The following is a 26,301-nucleotide window of genomic DNA, read 5'->3' as shown; positions in this document are numbered from 1 at the left end:
CCAAAACTACGAGCACGCCTGATCTGTCGCCCTGCACGTCAACGCTACCCGCTACCCACTCTCCCTCAAGCGAGCCGGGAACAGGAGAGGGATGATCAGAGCAAGGCCATGCGAACACTGACCTAGTGAGTGTGCTGGTGTCATATGAAGGAGGGTGCCCAAGCGCAGTTCTCGAAAGACACACATTGGTTTAAGCTTAAAAAGCATTTTTACAACAAATCACTCTTTAGGACGTCAGTTAATGCTTTAAAAAAAAAAAAAAGAATAAAATATTTCCATTACTCGTGTTAATATGGAGTGTTACTGACTCACCTCAGGGATAACGAAATGTTGGTGAAACTTTGTTTTTGGTAAATCTCTGCATTAGAGAGAGAGCAGTGGTTTGGTATCGCTACACTGTGAAATTTTTAGTGGTCAGAGTGCAACATGTCAGTTTAACTGAAGTCTCAGTTTATCTAAAACATTATTTTCCTCTAATTCTCACTTTGAATTATAACTGATATTCTGTAGAACAGGAGTTCAGACCAACAGCAGCTGTTTTAACACCCCAAAAATAGAAGTGGTAGGATATGATCGAACCACCCTCAATTCTTTTTCCATGAAATGAAACCCCTAGATCCAAATTCTGCAACACAGGGCGAAAAGATAAGAGCTGGCCAGTTGCAGAGCTCACGTGGCAGCGGCTGCTGGTTTGAGGGTAAAGAGTTTATTCCCAATCAATATTACACGAAAGTGATGAGAAGCTAGCAAAGGAGGAAGACCGTTATTTAGAAAGCACGTGACATCCAGAAATGTGGTTTTCTTAAAAAAGACATTCACATCCAAAATGATGAAAATGTCTTTTTCCTGTTTATTTACTTAATATTTATAATATATATATTTTTACAAAATAATAATAATAAAAAAAAAAACATGAAACAAACGTTTAGTCTGTGTCTAAGGATTTGAGAGGGGAGGGGAAAAAAAGCCATTGAACAAACATGGACTACAGTACTTGTGTTTTTATATATATATGTACAAGACAAGTTTATCCATTTAATTATTTTTTTCTTTTTTAAAACGCACAGTACAAAAAGAAAAGTCACTGACAAAAAAGGAAACCCATAATACAATTCTCTCCATCAGTACTTTCCTAATTATCATAATATTAATAAAATAATATTTGGGGAAAGGTGATTTTTTTTAAAGGAGAGGGAGAAGATTGCAATGTATAATATTTCAGGAGGAAAAACAAAAATAAACCAGGGAGAGGGAAAAAAAAAAAAAAAAAAAAAAAAAAAAAAAAAAAAAAAAGTGTACTAATACACGCTTGAACATACAGGGCGAACCTATCGATAGTCTGACCTCTCCAGTTCACAGCATCTGTCCAACAGCAAAGAGAGTGACCCCTCTGAGGTCAGAAAGTCATGCCAAGCCATCTTACCATTTTCCACCCCCCCCCAAAAAAAAAAAAAAAGAAGCAATGGGATGACAACCAAAAAAAAAAAAAAGAGACATTACACTGGGATGTTTCTTAGAAAGGAGCTTGAGTATGCATGTGAACAGTGTCCTTTTCATTCCAAACTTGTACAATACTTAAGGGCTCAAAAGGGTTTATTTATGAGTCCAACATTCATACACCAGTGGCCACCCTTATTACAGTATGCAGGGGGGAAAAACAAGAGGAGGGGGACAAAACAAAAGAAACCACACTCCCACACATTTGGAACATATCCAACATCTTTGTGCCCTCGTATACATGTTTTTATATATCTATATATTTATATTTGGTAAAAAATAAACTCCACAACTGCTTTAGCTGATCTATCTCAATACCTCCCCCCCAAAAATAAAATTTGGTAAAAACCTAACAAGGAAGGAGGGGGCGGGGAGATGGGGAAACAACTCCCCCCTCACACACACACACACAACCAGAGATGGTGTATCTGGGTTTGAAAACTGATAGCCCAAAGCAGGGTGCAGGTCGAGAAGAGTGGGGAAGAAGGGGAGAGCGCAAGAGACCAACAAAGGAACTCCCAAACAAAAACAAGCCCAACCTCTCTCCCACTCTCCCTCACCCCTCAAAAATAAACATCCAATAGAAAAGAAAAAAAGCAAAAACAAAACTTTAGAAAACAGCTCTATGTTACATGACAGAACAAGAGAAGGGGTTGGGTTTTTTTTTTTTTTTTTTTTTTAACACAATACAAACTCCAAACACTCAATACTTGGCTCTTGAAGGCCTAAGTTACTAGAACCATATACCCTCTAAACCCCTTCCTCTTTAAGACTCCTCCGCTGGCCACCCCGCCCCTCTCCACAGTGCTACCTCTTAGTACAGCATCACCACTGATACAAGACAGTACTGCAGAGACACTAGATGTGGAGAGGAGAGAGGTGCGGTGGAAGAAGGGCACAGGAGGGAACTTAATTATTTATTTACTTTTTTTTAGGGAGGAAGAAAAGGGTCCCCTAATTTTAGCCTGTTGCACACCACATTGGAAAATGGGGCATGTTAATTGCCTCCCCAGTTATAGCTGTTGTAAGCAGACTTGTTGATCTGGGACTTCTGCTGAATGGAAGCATTCTGACTGCGCTGTCCAGAGCCACTCTGTAACATAGAAAAAGAAAAACATGCACTTTAAGACACCACACTGCTGAGGCCTATGCTGATGCTCTAACTAGAACCTTGGAATTGAGAATCATACATAACTAAGCAAGCTTCTTATTTGAAGTTTGTTTCACGGTAAACGCTGTAACATTCAGGCACCTGTAAAGGACTACAGAATGTAACTTGCATTCGTGAAAAAAAAGCCTCTTGTTTAGCCTTACGCTTATTAGCAGCTATTTAGAAACATTCTGGCATGATTGCTGATGCCAAATGACCTGGTTTAAGTATCTCTAGGACTACTGATCTTTCTTGTTTTTGCATCTGAAGGTCTTGCTATCTCTTTGCTGCGGTGACAATTTCCTCACGGTGGGACTAATAAATGATTATCTTAAAAAGAGGTCTCTTGTTAAGACAGACTATTAGAGCTGACAAACTAGAGCCGTTAGAGCACTGGGTTATTGAGGACAGGTACGGGTTTGATACCCGGGCTACCCCTGTTGGGCCCTTGAGCGTTGGCTGTCTACTAATCTTAGCATGCGCGCTCACTGTCACAATGTTTGAGATTACTAGTGTGCATGTGCGCTTTCATATACACGGACAGGTTAAAGACAGAGGCCAAATTCTTTGTATCCAACACAAACTGAAAATTAAACATAAGGGCTGCAGGTTAAACAAGTGGCTGTGTAAATGTGTTGCTCTTTTATTCAGAGTTGCAGTCAAGTTGTCAGGTTTTAAGCCTTATGCCAATGTGCTTCTAAAATAATTTGACACTGCCATCTCTCACCTGTCCATCCTGCTGAAGGTGGTGGTGTAACATCTGGGAATGTGGCTGCTGATGAGGAGCCAAAATATGCATGAAGGGGGCGGGAGCATAGCCAGCTGCAGCTGGAGGATTGATTGGACCACCACTCCCCAGTGCTGAGGGCAGACTAAAGGAGGCACCTGGTGTCCCCGTGTGGAAACCCTGTTTGTCAAATGACTAGAAAGAAAGATAATAAGAAAGAAAAAAAAAAACAAGACAAACATGACCAACAAGTGACGACAGGAAAAAAAGATATAGAAAAATACTGCTTTACCCAAGGGGGGGGGGGGGGGGGGGGGGGGGGGGGGCTCACCTGTGTCTTTGTGTAAACAGACCCTGAAATGTCAGGAACTCCTGTGTTGCTGGATGTCACCGAAACACCTGAGGGAAAGCCAACACACAGACAGAGAGAGAGCCACAGTGTTATTCATCAAATATGACCATTGCTAAACACACACAAGGCTAATAACGGAAACCCTGAAGCCTAGTGAGTGAATACGGCACATACAAATAAGGAGAACTGTATGAGATTATCTGTAGCAGCTTATCTTGCAAACAACTGGCTTCGGAAACAAGCACAACAGCCGTCTATCAGAAGTATACAAGAACACCGATATAACCAGAAATACAATAGGTTTAAATTCCAGATGACACTACGTGCAATCAACACTTATTTCCACAGTGTCTCACGCGCACGCACACGCACACACACACACACACACACAGTATTGTGTCTCAAAAAAAGAATCAGAAAAGAGCGTTGGAAATCGTATGTTAAAAATAAATATATCATAAAAAAATTGGAGAATACAACCATGCAAACACTCAGTGGAAAAAAATATAAATACAATTGTAGTATATGGAAGCTTTAAGAAAAATTGGGTCCATGAGCATTTGGACAGGAACCATTTTTATTTTGCGTCTGTACACCAGCAAAGTGGCTTTAAAATAAGACTTTGCTTTGATCCAGAAATGTAAATTCTGCATTATTAACTTAAGAAACAAACTCAAACTCCTGACTTAAAAGTAATTGGTCCGTCTTGGCTCATTAACTACTCGTAACTACGCATACCCTAAAGGTATCTTTGAACCACTAGTCTACTCTAACTAGCTAAGGTTTTCTTGGGTAAATAGCAAAGCACTTTGTAAGTCGCTCTGGATAAGAGCGTCTGCTAAATGCCATAAATGTAAATGCGTACAGTGAAGTGCCATCCTATCGGTTTTGCAGCATTTAACTAAATCTGAGCTCTAAAAGTGTTTGTGGCTAAGGAAAGCCTATTTTACAAGGAATACTTCACAAAAAGATCTAATGACGAAACAAAAAACCATTCAATTCTTCAACTGACAAAAAGGAATAGCTTTCCCATGTTTCCAGTTTTATCCCTGGCCTACAGGGAGGAATTAGCTAATTAGTGTTTTCATTCTTATTAGGTCCAAGTTGCTTTTGTAAACAAACAGTCGCATAGACACTTCCCCTTTAGTGGAAAGGCTGTAATCCTGGCTAAGCAGAATAGTCACTAGTAACAGGGCTGCTGAGTTAATGACTGCCCACTTGTCTGGCCTGACTCCTATGAAAGACTGACTGCTGGAGACCACACACACACACACACACACACACACACACACACACACACACACACACACACACACACACACAACCTTCTGCACACCTTCCTGCTACCTGCCTACAGTCATTAAAAGTTTATGTGGGCTTTATTTACTATTTTTATTACTGCCACCAGTAACCATCATTACTTTTGTTTGTTCTTACCATCACTAGTATCAGTTATGATATTATATCTGCACACCTTTAAAAAATTTTAAAAAATTAAATAAATAAAAAACAGATTTATGTGGTGATACTGTGCCCATCAATAATCATCAATAATCTAATCTTCTCCCAAGTTTTCTTCCTCAGGGCAGGAAGTTCTTCCTAGCCACTGTTGACCTTTGCTCACCAGGGCTTTTGTGTTTTGTGATCGGTTACTGGATCACTACTCATTACTGATTTCTGTAAAGCTGCTTTGTGATGTCAGCTGTAAAAAGCTCTATACAAATAATCTGACAATGTTCTTCACGCCTGTAGATCATCTTCATGCTAAGAGGTTTTCACTATTTCACTCTGTTCAAGACAAAATAACTAAGCAAGCAAACACTAATGCACCCACAATAACCAAAGTAGCAAGCTAGCTAAACTGTCTTTCATCATCTCAGCATTCCAGGTGTGTATTTCCTGGATGGACAAACCACAAAGGAGAGAAGCATGCAGAACTTGCACAAAGTTGTCAGCAATGATAAACAAGGCATTTATGCTCACAGGCCATACAAGCTCAGGTCATGCGGTCATATTGACTTTTTATATCTGAGACGACCAGATTTAGGATAAAATATTAGGATAAAAAATTTAATTTTGATCCAACTAAGTTAAGAAAAAAATTAACATTTAAATCTTCAATGAACATATTTGTTAAACGTCCATCACCCACATGAAAAAGTACACCCCATCCTATCTAATAAACCAGTAAACCAAATTCAGTTGACAATTTCATTAGCCACACCCTTGATTGAACTTATACATCACTTAAATAAAACCTGTCTGTGCGAAACCCACGAGCCCAGGAGGTCTCGAGCAGCACATACAGTCTGGATCAGGTTCAAATACAGATATGAGACCAAACATATTGAAATCTACTAGTCAATTACAAAAGCCACCGCTAAGGCCCCTGGATTGTGAGGTGCAAACCACCGCTGACCAAAAAGTACACATGGGCTCACACTCGCCAAACATGTAAGATCTTAACAGTCTTTGGATTCAAAAACTACAAAAATAGACATATTTTGCTAAACGTTCAGGTCTATTAGCACTGGGTGGCAAGCCATGGCTCCCCTGGTGAGGTTAGTGGCAGTGACGGAGGGAGGGGGAGGAGGGGTAGGGTGGGGGAAAATAAATTAGGGTGGGGAGAAAAACCAAAAACCAAACACAAAAAAAAAAGCCAAAAAAAGGTAGGGGATAGGTAGGGGTTTGGCGTGAGACTACACTCACCAACTCCCGGCGCGGTGACTGAGCTGGCGGGCTTGTTTTGTGCAGAAGCAGCGGCGGCGGCAGCAGCAGCGGCAGCCACAGCGGTGCCGTAGCCGCCCTTACAGAAATCCCCACTCCCAGCTGAAGCCTGGCCCAAATCCTCATAGCCTGCAAACGGTCAGACACACAGCCACAGCCCCACAGCGTTAGACACACACCAGGCAGGGCCAGAAGGAAGGAGTGGGGAGTGTGGGGAGGTGGAGCAGTGGAAGGGGACAGGCAGTAAAGCAGCAAGCAGAGGATGTTGTGTTGTGCGTGTTCTGTACACAGAGGTTACATTCAATGGGTGCTGAAACAAAAGGGGGAACAAAATATGAAAAAAAGGAAAAAAGGGGAAGAAACTGAATGTCGGCCCAAGTAAAAAACCACAAAAAAACCCACATTGTGGGAAGACCAGAACAAAGAAAGCAAAGAAAATAAATGGAAATGAGGTAAAAAAAAAATTAAACTGATTGTGTTAAATAAGTGAAGACATGAATAGGAGTAAGAAGTGCAAGAAGTAAAACAGACACTGCCAACACATGGTGAACATGACTAGAGGGGGGGCGGGGGAGAAGCAGGCAGCGTGTGGATAAGCATGTATTGACCCACCACCTAAACCAAGTCCACCCCTGACCTCACCACCCCAATATTATTGCTAACAGCGCCACTAAAGGAGACCGCCAAAACACACGACTATTCTGCAACCAACAGTGCAGCATGTCAAGGATTATGGTCCTTTGGCACACGCGAATCTCACTCACACAAACAAAAGAATCTCATAAATGGTAATAAAATAGAAATAACGCACCTGCGGGTAATCAAAGTCTTAAAGATTTTAAAAGGTCACTCATTTTGCAACAAGATTCAGGAAGAAGTAGAGGCAGCCACAACCTAGCTAGGCAACTGCGCCACACCCTAGAAAAAATTAGACTCCAATTTGAATACCAAGTGATGCAAACTCCACAATCAAAGTTCTCCCACTTCCCACAATCATTTCCTCTGCCTTTATTGTAATCCTTGCTATTAAGAGCAACTGAACAATATGGCTTCCTGGCTAATTTAAGAAACTGAAATTGTTGTTAGGGACAGATCATGCCAACTTGTGATTTAGACACCCCACCCCTTCAGTTTGTTAGCACTTAGTCATCAACCAATTTAGATCATGTGCCCATGCACATATATAATTAGAAGTCCTTCATAACTAAACCAAATGTTGGAGAATAACTTACCAGTGCCATATCCATGGGATCCATAACCACTAGCCTGTTGGAAGGGTGTGGCTGAAGCATTGACCCCAACATTCACACCATGTTGTTTTGAGGAGGTAGGCGCAACCTGAGGAAACAGCATTAGAAAGTCAAACTTCTGTCCAGTGATTCCACTGCCTCAGTAAGAAGTGATTAACAACCAAGTCATTTTTTTTTTTAGCTAAATAGTAGATCAATAGTATATCAATCGTAAGTGATTGGGCCTGTATCAAATTCTGACATTTAGTCTCATCGGCTACTGTGTTTTTTGGGGTTTTTTAAGCCATCTTAATCTGCTAAACTTGAGCAGTAGCTGAAGTGATCCGGTAAGCATTGCTAGCTGTAGTCATCCAATATTACATTTAATAAAGTCAACAGCTTTAGATTCTTATGCCTATAGCATAAGTCTATGGTGTCACAGGTTACTGGTCAGTCTTGACGAAAACTAAGAAAGTGAACAGATGCTGCAGAAGGTTTGTAAACAACCAAGGGATTTGGTTAACATGACGATTTCAAGTCACATTCTACATACTGCAAGGTTATATTTAGGTAAAACGGGAAAAAAAAAAAAAAAAGTCACTGAACCTAAAAAAGTTAATGGTCACGATCTAAAAGCTCACAAGAGCCTCATTCATCATTGCTGTTTACAAAAACATGTCAGGGTAAGAAAGTATTCCAACTCGCAGATGAATGAAGCAGTTCTTACCGGAAACATTGCAGGACCATACTGGAAGGTGTTGGGCAGACCGGGTACACCAGTGTAGTAGGGCAAGCTGGTGTAGCTGTAGCCAGGGGGCAGTGCAGGGTTTAGGAAGGGCTGTTGGGTGGTGTGGTGTGTCTGGGTCTGGCTCTGCTGAGGCTGAGCCAGCGTGGTGGCCGGGGCTGGAGACGATGTATCCCCTCGACCAAACTTTGTCAGGTCACCAGCTTAAGGGAGCAGTGAAGAGGAAAAAAGGGGTGGGTTGAAAAGCAAAAACAAAACCGAAAAAAAAAAAGAAAACCAAGCCAGCCAAGTCATTTCGGTTTTGCTACTCATGTATAAAGTTAGTAAGGATGCATGTTGCAGCACTGTCCATTCCAGTCAGACACTGGTTCGTATGTCTGAAGGATATTCATGAACAACTGCTTATTTTCTCTGGCATACACTGACCCCCTGAGTTGTAACAGAAATGCAAAACAGGGTCAACTCGTATGCTGCAGGACAGCCTTTGACCACAATTTTCAGTTTAACAGCTGAATAAGTTAAACTTTTAAAACAAATAAAGCAAATCTGGGAACGGGAAGCAAGACTAAATACCTAAATGTGTATAGGCGTCTGGATAGTTTCAGGGAAATTAAATAATTAAATAAACAGACCAGGCCAGCTGTTAAGTACTATATAACTGGAACTATTAAACATTAAAAAGTTGCAAGAGGCTTACCAGAATAAGGGTTGCTGGTCAAACTGCCTTCCCTTCCAGTAAGTGCGGTTGTTGGGGTAGCAAATGGGATGCTGTAGTAATCCTATAGACAGGTTAATACGTTATGATTAGCAGAGTCAAGAGTTACCAGTAGAAAATGAGGCACACATTCTTAAACACTGGATATGTACAAAGAATAGTTATGAACATTGGGCTAGCCTTACCAGTGGTATCCTGGTCTGCAGCATCTGCAAGTCATCGTAGCCATAAACCTGTGGCTTTAAAAATAAATAAATAAATAAATAAATAAATAAATAAAACCCCTTAAGTTTCTGCAGGCCAGAGTTTAATTCTGGTTGGCCCAAGTTTGGAAATGTAACCGCCAACACTTGCATACATGGAATGAAAAAACTAGTGTAAACAAAAGAGCCCATCTAAAATACAGTGAGGAACATACTCACCGGGTATGCGTGAAGCAAGCCAGGAGCCATGATGTATGGATTAGGCAGCAGGGGGGGCACTCCTGGTGGCAGGTTTGGAGGTGCTTTCCCTACAGGAAAACAAGACAAAATTATTCACATAATACAACGGTACACAAGGAAACTGCTGCATTCAGAATTGCAGCGCGCACAAATCTCTTAGCCAAACAGATTTAAACAAAACTCATCACCCCTGTTAAATGTTACAATGCTTTTGTTGCTTGTCAATAAAATATTCACAAGAAACTCTACTGAGCAGCTAAAGCAGCCCACAAACGGTCAATAATCAAAGTGTTTACTTACAGTCTCCTACTATTCTATTCTTACCTGAGGCGGCTGTGCTACGTGATGAAGAGGCTGATGAAGGTGCAGCAGTAGCTGAGGCCACTGAAGATGAGGATGCGGCAGCAACAGCTGCAGGGGGCACGATGGAGGGGACTCCACCAGTGCTGTTCAGGCCCATAGTCAGACTGCTGACCGGCCCCAGACCCGACTGGGCAGAGACCGCGCTTACCGAAGATGAGGAAGGAGGAACAGGTGCACTGTGAGATACTAGGGCAGTGGAGGAGGAGGAGGGGGCAGAGGAAGGGACGACTGAGGAGGGGGCAACTGCAGACACCGAGGAGAATGAGGATGAGTGCAGGCTCGAGTCTCCATCCACACTTGAATGCTATATTAAAAAAATAAATAAATAAAGGGGGGGGGGGGTAGGTACAAAAACACAATGAACAAATCGTTAAACATGAACAAAGTGCATGGCGAAGACATCTAGTTGGACTGGAAGAGTCTTGCTAATTGCCTTCATAGGAGGAAATTGAGGCCAAAAATAGGTAAATAACTAACTAAATAATAAGCACAGAAAAAGGTTTACCAGCAGACTTGTGTTGGCTGTGCGGCCTGAAGGAGCCAAACTGTTTTGTTGCGTAGAAATGGAACTGAGAGAAAAAGCAAAAATTAAATAACATTCATACGTTTCCATCACTCACACAAAGAGTAAGAACAATTTAAAACTTCATTACTTGGTGTGTTGTGGAGGAACGATCGAGTTAGATGAAGGGTCTTCATGCCCTAGAGCAGTTAGAGGTGTCTGATGGGAGGTTGTCAGCAGAGAAGTCGGGCCTGACGCTGGGTCTGTTAATGAGACTATATTTGACACAGTGGAAGGTGGAACTGCATCAGATGTTGGCTTTGTGGACACTGCAGATCCTGCTGCAGCTGCACAAGAAACAGTTAAGGGATGCAAACATACATAGTAAGACCAATCAGTACTCATAAAAACAGAATAAGAGAAGCACAGGCAATTAAAGCAACAGAATAGCTTACCTTCCAGAGACTGTGTTGTCTGTATTGAAGTAAAACCATTCTGTAGAACAAAAAATGGCAACTGAGCTCATAGCAAATATATAACAGAACAGCCTTTTAAATCACAAAACAGGACATAAAAGAACATTCAAGTGAAATAATAAAATTTTTAATAGATCCTACATATCTGTACAGGGCAATATGCTGGTCAGAACATGAAGTCTTACCTTGGTCTGCATGTCTTTCTGTGGGGAGGAGGAGACCGAGGGAGGGTAGCGCCGTGTCTGGCTTGTTCTCTGTTCATACAGTTCCATTTGAGTGGGGTTGGACAGGGCTGAGGCCGGCTCACTACAACAGAGAGAATGAATGATTGGCATACGCTGCAGGGTACAACATTAGGTATATAAATTAGGTACAACAGGTTGGTCTCCACAAATTCAATAAAACTCAATTAACTATCAAAACTAAATATAAAGATGTGTAGAAATTAGAACCTGCTAGCACAGAGGCTGTTCTGAGCAGAGTTTCCTGATGCAGTGGTGGTGACCACTGCAGTGGCGTCATAGTCTGGGAGGACAGGTTCTGAGCCAAACTGTAATGCTCCAAACTGCAAGTTTAGTCCAGATATATCTGCTGAACCCGGCATCTCCACTGCTAAAGCAGGAATCTGACAGAGAACATTTAATTTCACATGATGCAAACCAAACCAAAATGTTTGGAAATATATTCATGTGTTACAGTGCACAGACCTTTGCTTCAAAATGCGTATTCTGAAAGCCACCATCATGGTAACATGGATTAAACTTTTTTCTTTTTTTTTTTTTAAACAAAACTCAATTCTCAACTCAAAACTCAAAAGCAATTTATCCGAAGTTACAGGACCATCTGCTACATACTATGTACAGTACCCTAACAAATGACACAGGCTGTGTTAATATGGTAAGGAGGAAATACTAACTTTGGTGGCAATAGATGTTCTCTTCTTCTGCTGTTTCAGCTTATGCTGCTGCAGAGGCAGGGGACTAGAGGCCTGTGGCTCAGCAGGTCCTGGAGACATCTGCTGGCTTGGGGCAGGTCCTGAAGGCTTTGGGAGTGGGGTGGAGACCGTCTGGGCCAAAGAGACGGAGGGAGTGGACTGGGAGGGCAAGGAAGAAGCTGTGGATGGTGGAGCTTTATCTTGCAGGAAGGCATCCATCATGGAAGTAGCAGTGGAGGTGGGCTGGTAGGGCTGTCGCTTCGTGAAAGGACTGTGCACCAGAGGATCAGTCTGGGATTTTATATCTGTACAAAATATTTTGGATGAAATAAAACAAAAAGTCAATATTTAAAAGAATCTCCATGTCCTAATGCTTGCAGACACACTACACAAGTAAAATAATCTACTTTAATTTTACTCAACACACAAAAAAGAAAAATGTTCTGTACTGCTTTTAAAACTCATCACAGCTTTAAATCTTTGCTCTCCTACCATACTGTCCCAAAGTAGCAGGGCTGGTATCCCAAGTGGATGGCCCGGTGTTCGGGGGTCCACTCTGAGAGTGCTGGGCCGCAAGCTGAGCCAGAGCCTGGGCAGTCTTAAACTGTTCCAGGAACTGAGAACCACTGGTGGAGCTGCCATTGTTGCCTTTAGTGTCTCCCACCTCACCAAAACCTTTACTTAGCATGCTCACCTGATGAGACAAAATAGATTCATCAACTCTTAATTATTCAAGCATTACATGTTTTGTACATGCTTAACTTAACTTTCACGTTGGCACTGCAAACAAAAACAATCATTTAAAAGACATTTAGTTTTGTTCATTATGCCCCCATTTTTTCCCAATTCAGCATTAAAGGTGAACCTCAAACACCTGTTTCTTCACTTGAAATGAATTTTTGCATGACCAAGATAGGGCTGTAAAACAGGCCTATTCCAAAACCCCAATCCTGTTAAGTAACAGTCCCTTTGCAGCTAGCTAGATGCAGGACAGATAAACACTCATTGACAAAAAGTGTCAGTTTGCAGAAGCACAATTTGAAGTAGCTCAGTTGTAGAAAGCATTGTTTAGTATAGTGCAGCTGATAGCCAGGGAAAAGACTGGAAAAAAAAAAAAAATTGTTCCAAGAAACACAACAAACAGCTACAGAAAGAGGCACAAATAATAGCTAAAAGCTGAAAGAATCAGAAGCCGAAAAATAACAGTGGTTTTAATAGGCTTGATAAAACCACATTTACATTTAAAGCATTTAGCAGACACTCTTATCGAGAGCGACTTACAAAAGTGCTTTGCTAGTTTAGACACTACCAATTTAGTCACCTTATTTAAACAAGTCAATAAGGTGATCACTACTATTCGCCCAAGTACTCTTGGAAGAGGTTGGTCTTTAGTCTGCGTTTAAAGACAGAGAGAGACTCTGCTGTTCGGACACCCAAGGGAAGTTCTTTCCACCACTTTGGTGCCAGGACAGAAAAAAGCCTGGACACTTGTCTTCCGTGGATTTTGAGGGATGGCAGGTCGAACTGAGCTGTACTTGAAGCTCGAAGGTCTCTTGGTGCAGATCGGCGTTTCACAATTCCCATCAAGTATGGAGGGGCTGGTCTGTTCTTGGCTTTGTAGACCAGCGTCAAGGTTTTGAATCTGATGCGGGCAGCTACGGGAAGCCAGTGAAGAGAACGCAGCAGTGGAGTGACATGGCTGAGTTTAGAAACGTTGAAGACGACCCGCGCCACTGCATTCTGGATAAGTTGCAGGAGCCTGATGGTGCGCAGAGGGAGACCAGCCAGAAGGGAGTTGCAGTAGTCTTGAAGTGACAAGAGACTGATCGAGCACCTGGACGGCCTCTTTAGAGAGAGAGGGTCGAATTCTCTGGATGTTGTACAAGAGAAATCTGCACGACAGAGTTACGTTTGCAACATGGCTTGAGAACGATAACTTATCATCCATGACTAGACTAAGGCTTCGAGCGTCTGTAAATGGAGTGACCAGTGAGTTCTCAAAGGAGATAGCAAGATCCAGCAGTTCCCGGGATGGACAGCAGCTCTGTCTTGCTGGGGTTTGAGGTGGTGAGCAGTCATCCAAGAAAAGACGTCAGGGAGACACATTCATTTTACACAACAAACTACTTAAAATACTGAATAAATGCATCTTTGAGTACAATGGGACCAACACAATGTTTTGAAAAGCTGTAATATTCCCTTACCATACTGTGCTGACTGTAGGAGGTGCTGGAGGAGGGTTGTGAGAGTGGAGCAGGTTGTTTGGAGTTGCTGAAGACCAGAGACTGAGACAGAGATGGAGGCTGAGGGGCCTCAAGTGGAACTGCCTCTGTCTCAGAGGAGGAGGATGGGGGAGTCTTGCCCAACAAAACTGCCAAATCAATCCTGTGATAAAGTAGGTAAACAGACACAGTAAGCAGAAGTTGTATTGATCATTCGAATTATGTCTTATGAATCAGATCATTTCTAAACTTGTTTTTTTTTTTTATTTCAATACACAATTCCAAAATCACATTGTCCTTTTTTTTATTCATTTACAGATTAATTGCAACAATAAGCCTTTTGTTTTTGTTCATCATAATGCTGTATGCAAGTCACTTCAACATCAAATTTACTAGGCTCTTTTAACACCACCTTTCACATGATCTCAGCCAGTATGTGTTCCACAACATCTGAAATGGATATAGCTACATTGCAGAATTAAGTAAAGTGGGTATAAATGCTTGAACATGTGTGGTCAATCATGGTGGCGCCAGTATGACTAAGGCAAATCTGGTTTTGGCACGTTTGTGGTTCTGATTTATTAGAACACAAGCATGCTTCAATTTATGGATTTTTTACCAAAAGGTGTGTGCTGATGCCACCGCAGCTGCATGACTGTATTAAAACTGCTTTATGAAGTTAACAGCTAGCTAAATTCAATAATGTAACACTGCCAGAAATACATTTAGTCTGTCATTTATTCAAGCATGGTGGTTTACTCTTAAATACAAATGCAAACTTCACTCTTTAGCCTTAGTAAATTATACATAGAACAGTCTGAAAACATGATTCCCATAGCATACCTCTGTCCAGCAGTTATAGTGACGTTCTCTTGTGGCATAGGAATAGAAGCCACACTGGAGGCAGTGAATATCTTGGTCTCTGACAACTTCAGGAACATAAAGAAAAGTCAATTAAGTACATTTTGCCCCATTAAAATAGAATGCTCCGTTAGACCTGTTTAAACTTACATCCTCATTCCAGTCCTCAGTGCCCCACTCGTCTGTAACAGTTCTCCAAGCACCTGAGAAAGAAGACAGAAGGGCATATGGAGAAGAAACATCATCAAATTATTAGAGTAGCAAAACCCATAATGCACATAATGTATTTAAATTTTGGCAGGGCAACACAGATGGCGGACACGCTTACCAGGAGCAGAGTCAAACTTTTGAGGGTAATTCGTGCCTTCTCCTCCAGTAAACTCAAGTCCCGCTGAAAAATGTTAAAAATCAACATCTTAGACAGCTAAAATGGCAAAGAAACTTAACAGAACATAACAGCATGCATGTACATAAGACAATGATAAAAATGATGAAATATATTAAGTGTATGCAATGCACAAGACCAATAAGTGACTTTCAGTGATCTTAAGCAGAGTAAACTAAACATTTTGCATGAACACAGTTACAGTGTGTGGAGATAACAGAATAAGGGTATGTGTGTTGAGAAAATGAAGTGCGTTGGAGGGATACACACTGGCTCCATCCTCTGGTTCCAGGTTGCCTGTGTTGCTCCAAGTGCTTCCCCCAGCATAGCTATCCTCTGTCTGGGCTGGCTCAGCATAGTCTGCTGGGTTAAACGTACTGCAAAAAGACACAAGAAGGGAAGACCTTACTGGATATTACTCTCACAAAACAGCAAGGCGGGGGAGGAGGGGGGGTAGGAACCCTTCAAAACAAAAACAATCCACAGCTTCAGATCCAGCCTAGCACACTACGCAAGCTATATCACCATAACTATACAGTAGAAAACAGCAACACTTGAAAGTACCATTTCAAAGACAAAATGTTTCAACACTGTGCCTCCTATCTTAAAATACAGGCAACATGCTAACTACTGCAGCATTTATTATTTTTTTTAAATCCAAGAACGAAGAGCCAAAAAACTCCAGGTCACTTGTTCTGTACTACCTAATCTACCCCCTCCCCGACTTCCCAAAAGTTGCCTGCTTTTGGTTCCACACATTGTTTGGCATACTGATAAACTAATGACATTTAACTCACCTCTCATCCCCTGACAAATCGTATCTGGGGCCCTTATCAATCTGGCTTTAGAAAGAAACAGGGACAGTTACAAGCAGCACGACATAGGGTTGGGTACAAGGGACTGAGTGTGATGCGGCAGGTAACTTTCACGTATAAAATATTAAGCACATGTATCTAAATTATACTTTAATACCATAAATCAGATATAATGGCCTGCATCAAATGACCCCAAGAATTAGAGGCAAATGTGTCAACTTGTCACAGACTACAGTTTTCAAAGCAGAGATTAACTTCCAAACCAAAAAGCACATGCAAAGTCCAAACACACGCTCCAACAAGCCATCGTCCAACAAGTAGCCTGACAACAGCAGACAGACCATGTAAAGGTTTAAAATCCTACCTCAGCATAATATAGGCTAACTAAATTTTACAAAATATGGAAAAAGATCAACTGAGGTGCTGCTAAATATCACATACACATGGAGCCCCCAACCAAAGAAAGAAGGAACAGCAGAAACTATTAAACAATGGAAAGTCACAAATGCACTTGGCTGAATAACATTTACCTTACCAGTTTAAACTGTTAAAATTATACACCATATGTCCAAAAGTTCACAGGCAGCCACAATAGAGTGCATGTCAATATAGTGGTGCTCTGGAGAAACAAGTGTAGGGTCAATCCACACCTAGCAATGATCGACTTTGACCCTTGAGCAGTGGAACTGCATTCTCCTCAGAGATAGTGTACAGTCAAACACTGCTATGATGCTCTGGAGTGATGTTTAGAAGCAGAAGTAATCTATACTAGCTCCTGGCCTCAGTAATGCTCAGGTAGCAATCAAATCCTTATAATAAGGTTCCAATATCTAGAATAAAAAAAAAAATAAAAAAAAAGATTACAGGCCGTTACCGCAGCAACATGGGACAGATTCCCCATTAATACATTAGATTATAGAAGAAACATTAAATGATCAGGTGGCTACAAACTTTTGGACATGCAGTGCACAATGTTAGAAAGCAACGGAGGTTAATGATGAGCAAACTTCGAATCCCATGCTTGACACACTTGTGATGCAGAAGACCCAAACACACCTAGAACTTCAGCACACAAACATTTTACACTGTCAAAATTGCCTAACACTGGTGGAAAAACAGGAAACGGGACCTCAAGCCTGAACATAACATGTACTGGGTTAAAGGAGTCAAGTCAGCCCAACTCTCAGGAGTTATTAAATAGTAGGGGTGTAACGGTACATATATTCATCCTGACCGGTCACGGTAAGGATAGCAGTTTCACATCTCACATCAGAAATCTACAGTCAAATGAATCACTCCAGTTAACTGCAGCTCCAAAGCGATCATGTTAGCAGTGCATTACTGTGTGAGACATAGGGAATCTTGTGTGCATGACCATGCTTAAAGCATATCCCAGTGCAAAAGACCACTTCATAGTTCTGCAAGTTCCCAGTCACTAGACGCCTGTTCCCTTAAGTTGGTTATCTCCAACACACAAGTGAAACTGACTGCTGCAAGTAAGTGTGTGACAGAGCAGTCGACTTACCACGGTTAGGTTTGGCAGTATGAAGATCATCTTAAATGGTAGACTGAGTGTTTGTGATGCTTGCATCACAAACACATAACACTGCATCATGCATTATGTGACAGTTATTCAACCATTTTATATTTTTCTGTTTTTCTAAAAGGCTGTGTAAGAGTGTTTTATTGCCTACACTACACTGATGCATTACCCTTGTGATTAAATAACTATGTTTAAACTATGTTTGTTTTAAGTCTAGTATTCAAGTAACAATATTGTAGAGTTGATTACAAAACAGTAGTTACCTGTTGACACTGAAATGCATTTTGTTGCGCAATAAGAGAGATGCAACCTGTCTTATTTTTAGAAAGTATTAAAATACTGTAATTAAGAAATCTACACCCCCCCCCACAATCATGGGTAAATTATTTACATCATAATTATTTTAGTATAGACAGACACAAGCTGTATGTTCAGTTCTACCAAATGTATGTATTTTCTAGTTGTACCAAACTAATGTCAGAACTGTGGTATAACCATTTTGTGTACCGTTACACCCCTATTACAAACGTCTCACATACTGTAATTTACTTGCTCCCACAAATAGAACAGCCTGAGCCCAGAGTTGGTTTTGGGGGGGGGGGGGGATTACTACAGACAGTATTTTACAACAAAGAATAAATAAATAAATTAAAAAAGAAAGAAAAGGAGAAGGTGCTGATCTAAGAAGAAAGAGGCAAAGCATAGACGGAGAAAGGGATGGAAACTTACTTCTAGAGCTTTAAATCAAATTCACCAACAGAGGCACTGTACAGGGCTGAATCTGTTCCTGAAAAGCTCCCTAATAAGGTGTTAGAAATCTGTGCTGTTTTAATTGTGAAAGAGAGAAGTGACTTTGGAGAGCATGAGAAAAAAGGTGGGAAGAGACAGTGCACTAAAGGCGTAAACTTACCCCATGCCCTGAGCTGAAAAACGTCCACCTCTCCTACCAGCACCACCTGTAGAATTCAGACACACTAGATGTATCTATGGAAATGCATTACATCTGTAAAACCATTAATTCTGTCACAATAATTGCCCTGATATAAACCTTTAGTTATTTGTACCACAATCATAAAGTACTAGCATTCCTTCTTCAGTCAGAAGAAAACCGGAAAACTAACCTCTCCCTCTGCCTCTTCCCCGCCGGCCACGCTCAGTCCCTCTGCCAGCCACTCCACCTGCCTTTGAGCCATCCAGACCATTCTCTTGTCCACGAACTGCAGAAGAAGAGTTGACAAAACAGATATCAGTACAAAGAGCCACTGTGTACCACTACATACACAAAGTGATTTACACTGCAGTGTTTTTAAAGGAAACAGGAGATGAATGATCAGGAAGGTCAGTCAGGCTGTTTTATGAGAAGTTATTACCAAACTAAATTCAGTTCAGAAGGTCTCAAACGGTTACTGAAATTATTTGACTTGTGTACTAATCAGCAACATTTTATCCAAACTCTGACTATTATTTACATAAACACAGATCAGGTGAGTCACAGCTGATACTAAGCATCAAGTGAATCTGATTCGATCAGTTGAAGCAAGGCGCAAAAGAACATGACATCCCTGTTCAAATAAATAGCACAACACATGCCTTGGCTGACCGATGAACTGTGCGGGACCGATTTGCTTTTACACAAAATGGCTCCTTTAACATACTGCAAACTTGCAAATTGCTGTGTAGCATTGAAACAAGACTTACACTCTCGTCCGCGACTAGCTCCACGACCCCTTCTTGGTGCCCCTCCTCTGCGACGTGCTACATCCCTCTCCCCTCCTCTCTCTCGGTTTTCCTTCCCTTCTTCTCCTCCATCTGTCTGTCCGCTTTCCTTTTGGCCCGACACCCCTTTCTTTTTTCCAACCATCTCCCAAGAATCCTGAGGGCGGAATAGAAAAATATCTGAATATCATCTGCATCAGACACAAAATACAGTGAGTAGTTGTGGTCCACACAAAAAGCTACTTCTATAGAAATTAGTAAGCACCGTACAATGTATACAAAGAACATCATAAAATGAGAAAGACATCTCATGGGGCTTTATGTTGCTCTCTCATCCGATAGTAGCCCTGACCCCTCTCTTTCCTGCGCACACACTGTCCCCTACAACGGGAGCTATGGAGAAGTTTGGGTGTGCTTAGGAGAGAACGAAAAGAAAGCCCCTGAGGCAAAGTACTGTAAAGCAGGACCCGCAGTTTAACATACAACTCAACAAATCCTTAGTGAAGTAACACTATGCTGCAGTTCATAAGGACAACTTTAGTATGCAAGTGTCCCACCAGGAGACATTAATGTCAACTCTAGACAGAAACTCTAGAAAGAACACTACAGACCAGTGGCCTTTACTCACAGTGTCCGGGCTTCCTTCCAGTAGAACATTGATGGCCCTATTGACATCTCCATTGCAGTCATGCAGCGCAATCATAGATTCATCTTGGTCCTTTCCTGTGATGTCAATCAGCTGGGCACAGGGCAAGAAAAGATCAACCAGGTCAAAAACAAACATCACATAGGGCTATTTTTAAACAGACCATAACCTCTTAACTACAAAGTTTTCACAATCAGAAATAACTGGAATTTAGACTTGAGTATACAAATTAACTTAAAGGCTGTGAATACACAAATATGTGCAGTATGGTACGCCTTTGTACATACAAAGTTATTGAACGGAACAAAAACAAGGGTCTAGTGAAAAGTAGCATTCTTGTGAATGAACAGCTATAGAACCAGGCGCTCTTACTCCTCCCTCTTCAACTGCTGAAAGTGTTAGAGCTTTATGTTGCTCTCTTGCTCAGACAGAGACAGAGAGAAAGCATCCGGTAGTAGCCCCAACTTTATTCTAGCACACACTGTCCCCTTCAAAACTACAGAGGGAGCTATGGAGGGGTTTCTGGTGTGCTTTGAGTGAGTGTCTACGACCAAGTTAAATGTGTAATTGCACACGTTCAGCTTATGCTCTGCCTTATACCAGAGCCACACTCCTTGCTTCAGAAATTTTGATTTTGAAAGCAATATTTCACAGCTTTGAGCATACTGACTATTTCCTACCTGCTTGACCTTCTCCTCAAAGTCAGCATCGTTGTGGTCCGAGATCATCTGCGCGAGTCGGATCTGCTCAGCGGTGGCCTGGGCAAAAAAAGAAAAAGCAAAATATAAAAATAAATAAATTAACACAATCACTAAAATGTCACTGTATGGCTTTATTTTCAAACATCCATCTGAACTCTATTCATGAGTTTCTCACATTCATAAAGCTTGGGATGAGAAACTGAAGTTGTCGTTTCAAAATTAATTAAATTTTACATTATCTGTTTTTGGCAGTATGCAAGACGTGAAACCATTTCACTACACAGTCAAATGTTAAATACCTTTAAGTGGAATTTAAATCTACATTGCTGATTTTCCTCATTATTTTGTTTATTAAGGACCTGAGTATGACGGCCATTCAAGGTCATCACTGCTAGGTAACTTTCCACGTGTAAAGTTACTTTAGAGTTTTATTCGGTTTTGAATTAATGTGGGCAGCAGTGGGTTTGGATAACGTGTGTCTGGGTCCAGTCAGGTTTAAACTAAATGTTGCAAGGTTGGTTGGTTTTGCGCCATATGTCAAGTCAGTTCCACAAAGAGATGCTTAGAGGAATGGCAATTTTGCTGCCCCAGTAGTAATCAAGGACAAAGAAATAATACAATAAACGTTAATTGAAGGTCGATCAAGAAAACAGATACATAGGGTGGACTAAGCACAGATTTCTTATACAGCGATTACACTGAAACATTGCTGGGCAACTCTCATAGTGGACCAGGTTCTTGTACAGTTTGGCGACTTTCCTGTTCTGTCACATCGGATTCAATTGATCAGTTGACTGGCACATTATTATGGAGAAATCAGTGAGCTGTGCTGGATTCCACACTTCTGTTTTTGTCCTTTGGTCTAAAACGTACAATTGAATCACAACGAGTATTTTGTCCATTCCATTACAATGTGCCACCCCCATGGCTGCATCATTTCTGCTCAGCTTTCCCCATAGTGGCAGAGAAGCACTCATTTCTGGAATGCAAATCTTTTGTGGACTACAATCAGCTCTAAATTCAAGTCCTCAAGCAGTTCAGAAAGAAAACATGGAGGTTTGCCGAATGGCTCTCAAGGAAAAAAATAAAATGAACAGAATGTCCTGATAATTAGGTTAGGGTGATGTCACAGAGACCAAGATCATTTAAAACATACATTAAATGAGATGAGTGTCAAAGTATTGTTTCTAATAAATTGTTTAGTTTATTGTTTCTAATAAACTAAAACAGACTCTTTTAAGGGAAATACTAATTTTGCTTGATGAAAATATTACATTTTAGCACTGTTGATGGAAACATTATTACTAACCTGGCACTTTTTGTAAATTGTTACACTCCTAGTACAAACCTACTAACAATAGTCATATTTTACTTTAGAAAGCCTGAAGCAAGATAAAGAGACATAAATTACATAATTTACCCAAAGGGAAGCCATCATACATTTGTTTGTTTGATTTTAGACAATAAGGTGAATACGCATCTTTGTTGCCATTATTATAGAAAGTGTAATGTAAAGTGGAAACTAAAGGAAAGTATAAGTGTAAAGGTAACAGAGCGACTAGCACATGCACTTAAAGATTTAAAAGCTGTACTGAAAAGTAAACTTTTTTTTGATCAATAAGAGGGGGCAACAACATGCAGAGCTGTTGAAGAGATAAAGGCACATCATCCATTGTGGGGAAAATCCCTAAAACACAGAATGATTCCTCCTCCCCAACCCCTGTCTGCCAACAGTTTAAGCCATTGCTAACTTAAAACTGACTTCAGAAGTAATAGGAGTTAACACTGTCTCATCAGCCTATAGTAGGCATTGGCTGAATTTTTGTAACTCTTTCCCTGTGTTCGAAAATAAGCGACAGAAAGCGGTTGGCTCAGCCTATTAAGTTACATGATAACACAAGCATTTACTGCAACAGTAATGCCGAAATAAGATTAGATCCCGGGGGTCCCATTCCCAGATAGCGCAGCTGGCACTAAAATTTGTTGCCGAAAACTCTTCAAATTAGTTACAACACACTTCAGATGTATAAACAGTGTGGAGTAATTGACCTATTAATAGGCACATGATTATGACCAACACTGACTTCTTCATATTGAAAGGAGGGAACATTTTATTGATAACGCACACAGAGAGATTGCTGTACAAAAGGACCAGATCATATTGACAACTCAAACTTTTTTTTTTTTTTTTGGATTATGCAATTGTGGACAAGGGGAAGGGGGGGGGTGTAAACACTTTTAGACCACAGTCACCAAATCTTATGGTACCTGAAGACATTCACAATATACAGTATGACAAGGTCACTGTCTTTTGATAAATCTAAACCAGATGAACACACCAATACTGCCACTTTTAACCAAATTCTTTAATTTATTATTTTAGTTCTATACACACAGTTTACACACTGTTGCACCAAATCCAAGTAAACAAATTTTTGTTTTGTACAATATTCATGAAATCTAAGGCAGACGGTTATAAAATTGATACGGATAAGATACTGTCACATTGCCAATTCCCATCACAGACCTTCCCTGATCATATGAGGAGTGTCAGTGTTGAAGAGAAATACATTACATGTTTCGATTCACATTATGTAACATTTCTCTGCAGTAGTAGCAGTTCTCAGCTGTTACACTGCTCCAATAGCAAGACATGACTCACAACCAGGAATGCTGATTAAACAAGTGTGACAGTATGATTATGGTTTCATACAAAGACGCATGCTCCAGTACAAACAATGACCGAGTAATCCACATACGACCTGCTGCCCTGACCAAACTAAATGTTTTAGAAGCAGCCAGTATCATAACTGCAGTACTAACATGGATACAATGTCTTATGAGTTTCTACACATCTGTAAGCAGGTTCAAACACAACCACCTGCCAAAAAAAAACAAAAAAAACTCTACTGCTGAATAAGACTGAATAAGCAGGACGCTGTTTTTCTAGGAAAAATCCATCAAGCCGACACAGAAATAGACATAACTAGTGAAACACTTTGTTGGATAGGTCTGAATTTGCACGTGTGTGTGTGTGTTAGCCACTTACCTGAGGCCTCTGCTTGTGCTGTGACTGGCTCTGTGTCTGACCCTGTGTCTGCTCCCAGTTACCCCGGTTTCGGCTGCCGCCCACCGATGTCATCATTTACAGTATATACAAATAACAGTATTTACAAAGGAATAACACCTAAACACAAAGGAAATGTATACATGAGCCACTTACTCTTGCAGATAAAAAGCACTTTCAAGTAAAACACTCTTGGCTTTCGCCACAAAGTGCAGAACTGCAAATAATGTACAGTCAATTCACAGGAGGAAATTGACGCCTCCAGAGGACCTCTCGAAAACTCAAATCCTTGCCACATTGTAACATTACACTAGAAACTAAGCCTAAAGGAGTGCAAATGGTAACTACTTATTTTGCAAGCATAAAACAGCAGCTAGCTCCAAAAAAAAACAACAAAAAAAACACCACACATTTAACACAAATATCGGCCTTTAAAATGTTGCAACAATCGACAGGCTGCCACAACAAACCACGAGGAAATAGGGAGGGATGGTGGCAGCAAGAAGCCAGAACTGCGCACTTTTTAGTCCGCACGTCCCCAAAAACTGAAGTAGCTAATCAGCTTAACCCGGTGAGCCGTCGCACCTTAACCGCGGTTTAAACGCGTTAACGGGGGGTCGAAAGATGGACGCCGTCGTTAACCTTCCCCTCAGTTACAGCACACAACACACACGACGAGTGTTGCAAACCGAGCAGATGCACAACTATGAAAAGTAGGCGAAGGCACGAAACGTGGATGTGGGCACATAGCTCCAACCACACTGCCAACCGCCAGCTGGAAGCAGCACGTCCACAACGAACCAGCGATGGAAGTGCACGGTGTTTGAGAGCCGTATTTTAGCCGATTACACAAGCAGGGGGCTGCCCGACTGATACCGAAAGCCGCACACAAACAGGAAGGGCAGCTATCTAGCTAACCACGCTAGCAATCCGGATTAAACATCGAACACTGTCTAACTAAATTAATCATTTGGCTCTCGGTTTGTCCTGTGATGCGATTCCGCGGAGTAGCTTCTCTTTAGAAAGCGGACTGGTTGACCACGGCAGACAATTAGATAAGTGAGATATCTACAAAGCTGTGAATCCATGTTCATGCAAGTTAGCTAGCTAGCTGGTCAAACACGAGCCAGCGGTACGTAGCTAGCTAGTACTACCTGAGTTAGCTAGCTAGCTAGTTAGCTATCTAGCAAACGTTGGCTTCTTTAGCAGGTTAGCTAGAGATAGCTCCAGATTTGCTAATGTTGGTTTAAGGCTAGCTAGCTAACTGTTGAAGCTTGTGAGCCGGTACACTGGGTTAGGAAACAAACAAAGTAGCTAGCTAGCTACGTATTGCCGTAATTTACAAATGTTTACAAATGATAAAAGTTTCAACGGCGCCAATAACATTTTAACACCACACTCAAAAACAGCGAAGCACGTTGATGTTTCGCTAGCTAGCTAGCTAACGATCCAGCTCTAGCGTATACAGTTAGCTAGCGCACTAGCGTCAGATAGCTAGCTAGCTAGCTACCTGCTCAACTACCTTAAAAGTTGGCTGGTTGGATACACTAAAGTAACTTCACCAAACAGTAGTTTTGGTCACGAGAATATACCCTATAGGAAGCCCAATAAGTTTGTCATTGTTATACGGCTTGTAGTTGTAGGGTGTAGCGAACTAAAAGTAGGATATATTAAGTGAAATCAGTAACGTTAGGCTACAGCGGACTCGCTAGCTAGCTAGCACCGTTAAACGCTGGGGCGGCTTCACCGCTCACGGTCTCAACCTCATGGCCGACCGGCTAAAACACGGCGCCTACCAACTTGTACTGTCGTCAGAGACAAACACATACGTTGTTAGATACCTGATATATCTAGTACTTCCTAACTCTGAACACCACCTAAGCTTTTCTCGGCACGCTCGTTCCGTTAATCAGCATCGCTGTCGACGGCTTAGCCGCTTCTGCAGCGGACACGCTATTTCCAGCCCCTCTCCGGACTCGACTCCGAGGCCCAGAAGGCCTCGAACGACGACAAGAAATAAACAAACGATGCACTGACCAGAAACCCTTATGGATGCCTCGAACTTTGCCGACTAATTTGGGCCCCGAAATCGACGTCCCAAATGAGCCAGAACCAAAACGCGAACTCCCAAATCCTAGAGCGCTCCGCCTAAGCCGAGTGCGAGGCCGAACCGACTCGCGCAGACAATAAAGCCAAGCTCGGCGTTTGTCGTTACCTGTTTGTGTTCCACACTGCCGCCCAAAGCGCGCACAGGCACTGCAGCTTCAGCACACCGCCACCATGTGACCGTCCCGGCCCGCAGCTTCGCTATAGCTCACTTTAGAGCGTTAGCATCGCAAAGCTAAGGGTAGATGATCATTTTCCACACTTGTTTTTCCATTACCTTTTTTTGTACTTACTTTATTATTAGTTGCTATAAAAAAAACTCGTTCCCATGTCAAATGTAACGCATTTGTGTATTTATAATATTAATATTACCAATATT

At 41.5% G+C, this 26,301-nt stretch overlaps 1 protein-coding gene across 11 annotated transcripts; it reads right to left on the bottom strand.

Moving 5' to 3' along the window:
• Positions 1-994: 994 nt before the first annotated feature.
• On the bottom strand, positions 995-26,095 carry ubap2l (ubiquitin associated protein 2-like). 11 transcript variants are annotated; one of them, XM_072675563.1, is made up of 30 exons: positions 26,032-26,095; positions 23,799-23,936; positions 20,729-20,806; positions 20,031-20,141; positions 19,385-19,559; positions 18,808-18,903; positions 18,597-18,642; positions 16,126-16,170; positions 15,599-15,705; positions 15,272-15,334; positions 15,094-15,146; positions 14,926-15,011; positions 14,065-14,245; positions 12,353-12,554; positions 11,843-12,165; positions 11,379-11,551; positions 11,112-11,232; positions 10,906-10,945; positions 10,602-10,797; positions 10,454-10,517; positions 9,910-10,252; positions 9,565-9,653; positions 9,328-9,381; positions 9,125-9,206; positions 8,410-8,630; positions 7,686-7,791; positions 6,440-6,582; positions 3,706-3,789; positions 3,375-3,569; positions 995-2,590 (listed from the first exon to the last, which is right to left on the bottom strand). In XM_072675563.1, exons 2-30 carry the CDS (start codon positions 23,892-23,894, stop codon positions 2,495-2,497), a joined length of 3,669 nt encoding a protein of 1,222 aa, XP_072531664.1. In that variant the 5' UTR covers positions 23,895-23,936; positions 26,032-26,095; the 3' UTR covers positions 995-2,494. The 11 variants fall into 11 exon arrangements, with proteins under 11 accessions (XP_072531664.1, XP_072531667.1, XP_072531663.1 ...); XM_072675566.1 differs by lacking the exon at positions 26,032-26,095 and adding an exon at positions 25,854-26,022 and having other exon boundaries at positions 3,706-3,773; positions 6,436-6,582; XM_072675562.1 differs by lacking the exon at positions 26,032-26,095 and adding an exon at positions 25,854-26,022.
• Between the last annotated feature and the right edge of the window lie 206 nt (positions 26,096-26,301).

The sequence above is a fragment of the Salminus brasiliensis genome, chromosome 3, assembly GCF_030463535.1.
Source record: "Salminus brasiliensis chromosome 3, fSalBra1.hap2, whole genome shotgun sequence".
In the NCBI taxonomy this organism is placed as follows: Eukaryota; Metazoa; Chordata; class Actinopteri; order Characiformes; family Bryconidae; genus Salminus; species Salminus brasiliensis.
This window is presented reverse-complemented; position numbering and strand designations above follow the sequence as displayed.